General features: G+C 25.4%; 1 protein-coding gene across 2 annotated transcripts; it reads right to left on the bottom strand.

The window, feature by feature from the left end:
* Nucleotides 1-489: 489 nt before the first annotated feature.
* LOC101499928 (CBL-interacting serine/threonine-protein kinase 1-like) lies at nucleotides 490-7,500 on the bottom strand. Of its 2 annotated transcripts, XM_004488130.4 has the most exons (12): nucleotides 6,913-7,500; nucleotides 6,561-6,623; nucleotides 2,975-3,046; nucleotides 2,618-2,725; nucleotides 2,177-2,257; nucleotides 1,894-2,073; nucleotides 1,588-1,800; nucleotides 1,391-1,498; nucleotides 1,123-1,239; nucleotides 953-1,015; nucleotides 785-859; nucleotides 490-695 (listed from the first exon to the last, which is right to left on the bottom strand). In XM_004488130.4, the coding sequence occupies exons 1-12, from the start codon at nucleotides 7,102-7,104 to the stop codon at nucleotides 621-623; spliced, it is 1,347 nt and encodes a 448-aa protein (XP_004488187.1). In that variant the 5' UTR covers nucleotides 7,105-7,500; the 3' UTR covers nucleotides 490-620. The 2 variants fall into 2 exon arrangements, with proteins under 2 accessions (XP_004488187.1, XP_012574548.1); XM_012719094.3 differs by lacking the exons at nucleotides 6,561-6,623; nucleotides 6,913-7,500 and adding an exon at nucleotides 3,182-3,232.
* Nucleotides 7,501-10,050: the final 2,550 nt, after the last annotated feature.

Below are 10,050 nucleotides of genomic sequence, written 5' to 3'. Positions count from 1 at the left end.
ATCAATTGATAAGACTTGAGTTGTCTCTCAAACTTCACTTTTTTTCTACGCACCTCATGTGCATTTGTTCATGCACAAAAATGAGTGGAACTTATGTTGTTTGATGGTCATAACTATTTATTATAAATACTTTTGGTATGGTTGTTATACATGGTCTAACTCTTGTAAAAACATCGAGGGCGCCTAGGCCTTACACGAAACCAATCTAAAAAATATTTACAATTCACGTTTTATGGCCAACAAACAAATATCAAGCCTCACCCTTTTCCGAGATCACTACATCTATATCCATTTGTGTGAGCCCAATACCGAGTGAGACTTGATGTTGCTCGATGGTCATAACTGTGAGTTATAAATACTTTTGGTGTTGGTCTTGTACTTGGTCTAACACTCTTTTAGAAGCTTGGAATCCATTGCACATTTGTATGAAATAACAGTTGACTAATTAGTATAAATGTATTATAAGTATACTTGTAAAAGTAGACTATGTGCATGAAATACTAAACTCAAAATGTATTTAAAACTACTAAAATCATGATTCACTAATTCAATTGGTATCTAACATAACTAACCCGCCAGAAAAAAATAATATACATTATCTGGCCTCTAATTAATTTTCTTCATATGCTTAAATCTTCAGAGCTCACTAGTTGTGTCTTGCCTGTACCCAAATCATTTGATAACTTCTTACACAACTACAAAATAAATCATAGAAAAAAATCACATCTAAGCCTCAGATTTTCAGAGAAAAAGAGCTTAGAGAGAGTTGATATACTATACATACTTGTCTATATACTGAAGCATCTCCATAAGACTTTCTTAGTTCTACTACATACAAAGATAGACCTATTTCAAAAACCTGTTACAATTGAAGTGAGAATAGTTTCACAATGTTAAAAATTACAAATATTTAAGTATTCAAAAAGTTGTATTTATTCCAAGATGCATTTACCTCTGCATGGACTGAGAGGCTTCCTAGACTTTTATGTGCTTTATTATCTTGTATCACTTTCAACTGAAATTTCAAGTTGTAGTCACAATTTTCAGCCAAACTAATTTTTGAATTATTTTCATGTGTTGGAAATAGAATAAGCAATAACAAATATAATCAACAAGACTTACTTTTCCATTTTTCTTCTGAACTCTAAATCCCATTTCTGTTACAATGTCCTCTATCTTCTCTATCAAATCTTTTGGCGAATGGTTTGATGTAAATCTTATCTTCCTCTCCGAGACATCCTGGAATTCAAAGTACAAAATTCATTAAAATGATTTAACTTTATACTAAAGTAATATAAAAAGGGTAAAACTGTGATACTGCACCTAAGTTTTATCTGTAAAAAAAATTTAGTTCTAGAAATTAAAACAAAAGATTATGCCAAGTTCTCACCTCTTTCTCAAAAAATCCAGAGAGGTCTAAGCATGAAGACATTCCTATCAACTGAAATGCATTGATAAGTGTTGGTGATCCTGGACTACCCTGTTCTGTTTCAAGGGGCTGTAACGAATTTAAGTGTCTTGTGTTACAAGCATAAAAAGATAGAAAGAAAGGTAAATATAAATAAAAATTGAAGTGCAAAAGTATACCACTTCTTGGATGGAAAATGCTTCATCTTCATTGGACACATCTTCTTCCTCGTCGTCTCGATTCACAGGATTATAACCTTCCTTAAACCATTTGTCTTCTTTGATCATAGACATTGTTATACGACTTTTAGGATTGGGATCGAGGATTCTCTTAATAATGTTTTGTGCACCAGGCGACAACCATCTCGGTATCTGAACATCTCCTTTGAAAATCTACGATCAAAATGGATGAATTGGTATTTAACTTACAAAACTACATACATAACATTGAAAGAACAAAGAAACAAGAGAATAAGAATATTTCACCTTTTGATAAAGAACTGCAAGATTTCTATCGTCAAAAGGAAGGTATCCTGTTAGAATTACATATAAGATAATGCCACATGACCAAATATCTGATTTCGCTCCGTCATAACCTCTATTAGCAAGAATCTCAGGAGCAACATAATTAGGACTTCCACAAGTTGTATGTAGTAATCCATCTGCCTGAAATTTTCATACACTTTATCAGATACCAAAATTTATTTCATATAGCTAGCTATCTTATAGGGTAACCATTTCCATAAATGTAATTCAAAGAATATCTTACCCCACAATGTTGGGGCAAAGCACTAAGATTAAAATCAGTAATCTTTATGTTCCCTTTGGCATCCAGAAGTACATTCTCAAGCTGCAATAATACACAATTTTTGTGATAATGTGAACTTAAAAATTGGTAATGAGAAGCATATATAGTTTCAATTCAACCACAACAAAGTTCTACGGTTAACCCAAGGATAAGTCCACTAAAATTACTGTTTAGGCCTCAGTAAATAAATAAATTTTGCTTAATAAAATAACCCCTAAATTTTTTGTTGTTGCTCAATATAAGAATAATATAAACTTAATAAAACTAATATTGTCCTAGTAAATGTTAAATTAATTGACTTAATAATTTTCATATTTAAATTCATTTTAGGTCTCTATATATCTTGGGTTGTTCTGCAAAATTCAAATGCTATAACATTTGATAAGAAGATTATGAAAGTACCTTAAGATCCCTGTGGAAGACACCTTTATTGTGACAGTAACTCACACCATCGATCAATTGTTGAAACATCTTCCTACCATGAGCTTCTGTAAGTTTTCCTTTCGATGACTGTCAACACAATTAGGTATCTCATTCATTTCATATCCAATAAATTACTGATACTAATACTAGACACGATGCTAATCATAATTTGAAAACACTAATACTAGACATGATACCAATTTGAAAAGATCAAATACAATTTTAATTTTATGTGTTTGTGCTAATAACACAAATAGATAATTCATTATCATCATATAGAATAAGATCTAATATTTTATATAAATAATAAATAAGTAACGAGAAGATTTTACTTACAATTTTGTCAAATAACTCTCCTCCATTCACGTACTCAAGTACCATATAAATTTTGGTTTTGCTAGCCAAGACCTACATAATCATAGTAATAAGTAATAATAATTAGAAAACCAAGGCTTCAAAGGCAAGTTGCATTGCATTGATCACTCTATTGTCTTTTCCATTTAAAAATTAAAAATGTTTACTTATGATAGAAAGGGGCTATACATGTTTGATATTTCTATCCTAAGCTACCGATGCATTGTATATAGGATTGAGGCACAATATTTACTATAAACTAATTGTATATCTGGCCATTTGCATATTTAGAGTATATGGGGCCATCTTACATTAATAATGTTATTTTATTTTGAGCATAAAATAAATGTATGTGAGCGGTGACGGTAATCAGATACAACTTGCCAAATTGGGGTCCCTCCAACGATTAAATTAGTTATACTTCGTGCAACACTAGTTAATGGAGAATCACTAAATCTTTTATTATTATGCTATAATAATAATGATGACAAATTATGAGTGGAAACTTTAAGATTAACACAAGATTCAAAACATAATTTTTATTTTTTTCATAAATTATACTCAACTGACAAATATTGATAAATATTAAAATTATTAAGTTAGACATTATATTTTAAATTTAAATCTATAACTTCATAATTATGTGTAAGTTTTTTATAATAATGATATAATTTCTCATATATATATATATATATATAATATAATTTTGTTCTTAATTAATACAAGATTAATTTTATACATGCAACCAAACTATTTAATAAATAAATTTTGCATTGCAATCAAGTAATTTGACTTAAATAGTTAATATGATTTACTTAAAGATAAACCGTTCTAAAAAATTTAATTATTAATTAAATTTTACTTATTTTTAGACCGAACTCTCAAATATTAAATTTTATTTTACAAAATCAGAGGATTAAAGAAAAAAAATCACATTGCCACTTACATAAACAAAAGTTATTAGTAAATTGTTCCTTCACGTCTACCTTTATACCTTATAGTGATCTTAAGGTATTCTAATCACAACAATGACGTTGACAAATATGAAAACCACTTATAAATATAAAGTAATTTTTTTTATATAAATAGAATATTAAACATTAATTTATTTGAACCAATTAAAATTATCAAAATATGCAACCTTGCTGTCTCATGATATTCACTTGTGGAACCCACACCCCAGGCCAAATAAAGAATATTGAAAGTTTCAAGTAGGACTTGATTGTTTAGTTTCTTTAATGTGAGAAATGTTATTAGATTTCCATTATTTACTATAATAATTGAGATGAAAACGTCAATCTCACACAAGATAAAATGCATATTTCAATAATTAATTTTTCATAACTAAATATTTAAGTTGGATCGGACACACATTATTTGATGGTTTGTAGTTTACAATAAAATTAACGAACAATTTATCCATTGAGAAATTTGATTTGAAATCAAATCCAAATTACAACTATTATAACTATTATAAGTTAGTGTGTTTGGACAACTACCATCACCATCGTGAGTTTAAAATTTTATCACGGTGAACTACTATAATTTTATATATAAAAAATAAAGTGTAATTTTAATAAATAATTCAAGTTGATTTTGTTTATCCTATTATAAAACTAAACAAACACAAGAAACTCCTATAAGGACGCCATTGTATTTTTCAACTAAATTTTGATATATTTTTCAAACACATAGGTATGACATGCCAACCATTTTCAATTATTCATGTTTAACTTGAAAAGAACCCAACCGATAAACCTAAAATTGCTAAGCATAAAGTCTAAGGTTCGAAAATCATGGATTCCTAACGTGTTTTGGTTGATAACTTTGATCCAAAATTTAGCATCACCACTAGTATTTTTCATATCTCTTCTCAAAACGTGTCGACAAATAAATCCAATTCAACAAAAAAAAATTATAGAATTCTTAATTGTTCCAACAAATTTCAAGGACTGAGTTAATTGCCATGTTGGACGGTAGTAGTACCCTTGGGTTGTAACCTCACATTTTTGCAAATTAGGTTCAAGATAAGGACAAAACACATTACACCCTCAAATCTTCGACTATTATCGCATTTGTAAAAGAATTATCTTAAAAAACTGTCTCTTTTAGTTTTTAATGTAACATTAATTTTTTAATGGTATCTTATAATTAATTAGATAATTAATTAATAATTAAGATAATGTGAATTATTTACAAATTATTATTTTTTCATTTAAAAAATATATCAATAAATAATAAATAATAAATAAAATCATGATTATTTATTTATTTATTTATCATTTGTTAAAATGATCGATTGTGACGTTATTTACTAGTGGAGTATATGAACCGAAAAGAAATGGATCACACATAACATGCAATCATAATTAATAAGGGCATAGATTAGAAGTAAGTAGCAATAATTGTTGGAACGGTGGACCTATATGCTTGGAATTAGACTTCACTTTTTCTTTAACAAGATGTTTGTTGTGATTGACGCTTATTTTGTTAGTAATATGCATAGTTTGTGAAACATTAAAAAGAGAAAAGGTGGCACAATAAAATGCACGTGGTTGAGATTTTAATATTTTTTTTATCAAATATTTAAATTTCTTTTATTGCACCTTGTGAAGAAAAACTAGTTCTACCTGGGAGACAATTGTCTATAATAATACATTATGTTCATATTGATCCTTAAATTTTTCAAATTTCAGCCATAATATATAGTACTTAGATTACACAATAGACGTGAAATAGATCAGCTTGTAAAGTATAAAAGAATACTATACTAAATATTTATAGTTTCATAGATTTGTCAACAACAAAATATTAGAATAAGGATTTATTCTCCATTGTTTTAAAAATTAATACTTTAATGATGTGCCAAAAATAATATATAATACTTCATCTGTCTATTTCACATTTATTAAAAAAATTAATATATAAAAAAAATAGAAAGAATATCATTTTTATTATTCTCATTAAGTATAGTATTAGTGTATCTTCAATGTCATAATATATTAGCAAAAATATAATATTAATTAAAAATATATTGTTCCAGTATTATTCTCATATGATGCAAGTAGTTTAAAAATAATATTAAATGAACAGTACAATTTAAAAAATATATTATAAATTAAAAGACAAATAATTTTAAAAATGTGTCAATTATTTTGTGATGAAATAATTAATACAGTAATAAATTAACGTGTTACGTTATTAATATCTTTCTTTACTTGACCATTGGGTTTTTGGAAGGTCGTAACAATTTGGGATTCACTCACATTAAATATATCATTATTTTAAAATTAGAATACCTAAACCTCAATTGTTAACAATGGATTTTTTTTAAAATTTTTAGACAACATTTTTCCAGGGATTTTTTTTTTTTTTTTACTTTTTAGACAATTTTTTTAAAGGAAAAAAAAAAAAGCAAAAAACCAAGAGGGAGAAACGAAAAACAGGTTTTTATTTAGTTCCAGCTATTATACTGGAAATCTATTAATCCATTCCTAAAACCGAAAATTTAGCAATTTTTTTAGCAAATGATTAAGGATGATAGTTGAATAGAATCATAGTATGTTACCTCGTATAATCTAACAACATTTGGATGCTTCAGAAGCTTCAACGTGGATATCTCCCTCTTTATCTGAAATTTCAATCACAAAAAGCTAAACAAAATTCGTTTTTCTATAAAAATTAATAGCACTAAGAAAATATTAAAATTTGTAAAAGTTATGTACCCATATTTTTAAATACATTAATTTTTTAAATATTATTTTTAGTTGTATTTTATCGTGGAACACACCAAAACTAAATATGAAATTATTTCTGAAATTCAATGTTTGAGAATTTATGGTTCATCATACAAAAACCCAAATTTGAAAACTTCCAATATATTTTGGTACAAAATAAAAAAAAATGAAAATGAAACTAACCTGATCAGTGTTATTAAGATTAATGATCTTGTTCTTTTCAAGAATCTTAGCAGCATAAAATTGTCCAGAATCTGTGTTCCTTGCCAACTTAACTTTTCCAAAATTCCCTTCTCCAAGTGTCTTACCCAATTCGTATTTCCCCAATCGCATACCCTTTTCTTCTTTGTTCCTCCCTTGGTCTATGATCACCATTCCCAAATTCACCCCTTCAATTTTCTCTCTTGATTCTTTATGTGGTTTTAATTCTTCTGGCTTTTCTGTTTTCTATTTAATGTTTGTCTTTTTGGTAAATAATTGATATTTGTAATGAAATGTAATAATTGTGAGTTAAGAAGGTAACGGATCCAACAAGCAAAACGGGTTGAAAAGGCAAGGGGAAACGATTTGGCTATATTTAAGGATAAAAAACAAGTGAATATTTTATAATAAGATAAATAAATAAAGGGGTTTCTAGGATTAGGAATGGATCAAAGATTGAAGATACGAAACAACCCCCTTTTCTCTGCTTTCTTCTCTTATAGCCTCTGTTTTCTTATTTTCGTGAACACAATTTTAGTAGCCTCTGTTTTGTTTGCATCTACTTTTTTCTTGCTTTGAACTAATAGGCTATTTATACACTTCTAAACCATTTTGTGACCAGATAAATAAATAATTAAACAATAATACTCTCCCTCCTTAGGTATACATTTTTTGTTTTACATGAAAAATAATAATAAATATTATTATAAATTTATATACAATTGCGATTTCAAAAATTCGAATATAATAAGACATGTAATTTAATCATATTGATATTGGTTAATTAAATTTAGATTTAAAATATTATATATTTTATTTTATCTTATTAATATAGTATTAATTCAATTTTTTTATCGTATAAAAGTATTAACTTTTCTTTTAATTATTGATATAAAATAAATTTACACTCACACGATGAATTATGTTCCTATAAACTGAATATTATTAAAAATTGATAAATAAATAAATAGTATGTATTATATATAGTTATAATATTAACTCATTTTACTTTCCGCCTGACTATTTTGTAATATAAATGTTATAAGAAATTATCTTGTGATAGAATTAAGTTTCTTTAAATAAATAAAAAACAACTACTTTTAGGATATTCGGTTCGAGATAAATTAATGTAATACTTTAAATTTTATGTGTTTTATTCAACTTTTAAAAGGAGATAAATTTAATATAATAAAAACAATCGGATGATATATATTATTTAATTCTAATGTATACAAGCGTATGAACGGGTCAAAAATGTGGAATTAGAAGAATAAAAGTAACACCAAAACTTAGTATATCCATTTATATAAAGGTCTGAATATTTAAAACATTGATTTATCTAATTAACTATTAAAGAATAAAATTATCAATTAAAAATATTAAATAAATATAGAGAATATTTGAAGAAAAAAGGTAAAATTTGGTAATATACGAAGAAAAAAAAAGGCACGCGAAATATTGGTATTCCCTGTATATATGTATTGTAAATAAATAAATAAAGATAAAATTGTAAATGAAACATATTAAATAAAGGGTAAAATTGAAACGAAAAAGGTTATACAAAAACTTGGTATTTCCTATATATAGATTTTAGATTAATAAAATAATAATATAACATATATTGTATGTACATAACAAAACTATTCTTGCGAAAATTATATTTAATTTGATGAAAATTATTTTTTTTAATAATTACAATATTTTTCATTTTAAAATTTTAACGTTATAATTTGTACAAAACAGCAAAATTACTGTTGCGATAAAATCATGCATCATTTTTAAAAACTAGTTATTAATATTTTACTTGTTATTTTTATTTTTTTTATTTTACTATATACATATATGTGTGTATATTTATATTTTATTAAATTTTAATTTTTTATATTTTAAATTACATTTTATAAAGTATATAATTGAAATTATTTTCTTATCTTGTGTGACTGGTTTTGATGCCGTCCTTATCTACTATAAGATTTTAACTAAATGTTATATATTATACTAGGCTGGTGGATCATATATCTGGGCGATACACGAAAAGGGAAGAAGAATGTGAGATTTTTTGTTTATTTTATTATTTGAAGTGATAGATTCATTTTGAAACTAAAAAACTTTATTTTAATAATAAGTTTTTAATATTAAATTTTAAATATATGTAAAATACCATGTCAAAAGCTTCATCTTATCTTTTTATATATGTAGTGAGATATACAAGATATACGTGATCAACATAATGCAAATTTATTAATTATTATTAATTTTTGAAATTGTGTATACTAAACAAAATTAGAAAAATTAAAGTAATTTATCCCTCCATTCTTTTACTCTTTTAACCTTTATCACTTGTTCTATGTAAAGTTAAACATGTTTTTAACCCGTATAAAATATAGACTTTTTAAGTTTCATTAGAAAAAAAAGTTAGTCCTTAAAAAATTATATTACATATAATTTTAGTCATATTGTTAATTCATGATTATTTATTAATGAGTTTTTGCAGACATGTTTATAATATTGTAAAAGGTTTTTTAATAAAAAAAGAGTTCAAAATTTAATATATATATATATATATATATTATTTTTGTTATATTTAAAAAGTTTCTCTAATTTTAAAAGTGAAAGGATAATAAAAAAAATAAAAAGTAAAAAATAGTTAAAGTTGATTCAACAAATACTAAAATTGCATATAGGATACTTTACTTTTGTAGGACTAGAACTTGTACTTTTATTGTTGTTGTAACTAAACTTAAAAATTTAAATTTTATAAAAATTAAAAATATATTTAACCCTACAGTATATTATTAATTGTTCTTTCAAGGTAATAATTTAATTTTTATGATTAGTTATACATGCTAAATTATTCTTTATTATTTACCATGCTTTGCAAAAGAAACTTAAAATATGACATTTAATTTCTTTACTATTAAGTATTTAATGTTATGTGGCTACCATTTTTTGTGGAATTAAGTAGTTTGTATTTTTGTGTTTATGTGTAGCTTATATTAAGAAATAAAAATCACAAACATATAAAGACACAAAAAATTCTTAGGAACATCTTATTTAGTGTATGAATTCAATCTCAGTGATAATTTTTCATTTGTACGGTAGTTATTTATGAAATTTTAT

This window comes from Cicer arietinum, chromosome 1 (genome assembly GCF_000331145.2).
Source record: "Cicer arietinum cultivar CDC Frontier isolate Library 1 chromosome 1, Cicar.CDCFrontier_v2.0, whole genome shotgun sequence".
In the NCBI taxonomy this organism is placed as follows: Eukaryota; Viridiplantae; Streptophyta; class Magnoliopsida; order Fabales; family Fabaceae; genus Cicer; species Cicer arietinum.
Note: the sequence above shows the minus strand (reverse complement) of the source record. Positions and strands in the feature narration are given on the sequence as shown.

Coding starts and splice junctions, on each gene's coding strand:
- LOC101499928 (XM_004488130.4), bottom strand. CDS start 7,104: ATGGTGATCATAGACCAAGGGAGGAACAAAGAAGAAAAGGGTATGCGA. Junction 1,240..1,390: donor CTGGATTTTTTGAGAAAGAG/GTGAGAACTTGG, acceptor TTTGAATTCCAG/GATGTCTCGGAGAGGAAGAT. Junction 1,016..1,122: donor TTCAGAAGAAAAATGGAAAA/GTAAGTCTTGTT, acceptor TTGAAATTTCAG/TTGAAAGTGATACAAGATAA.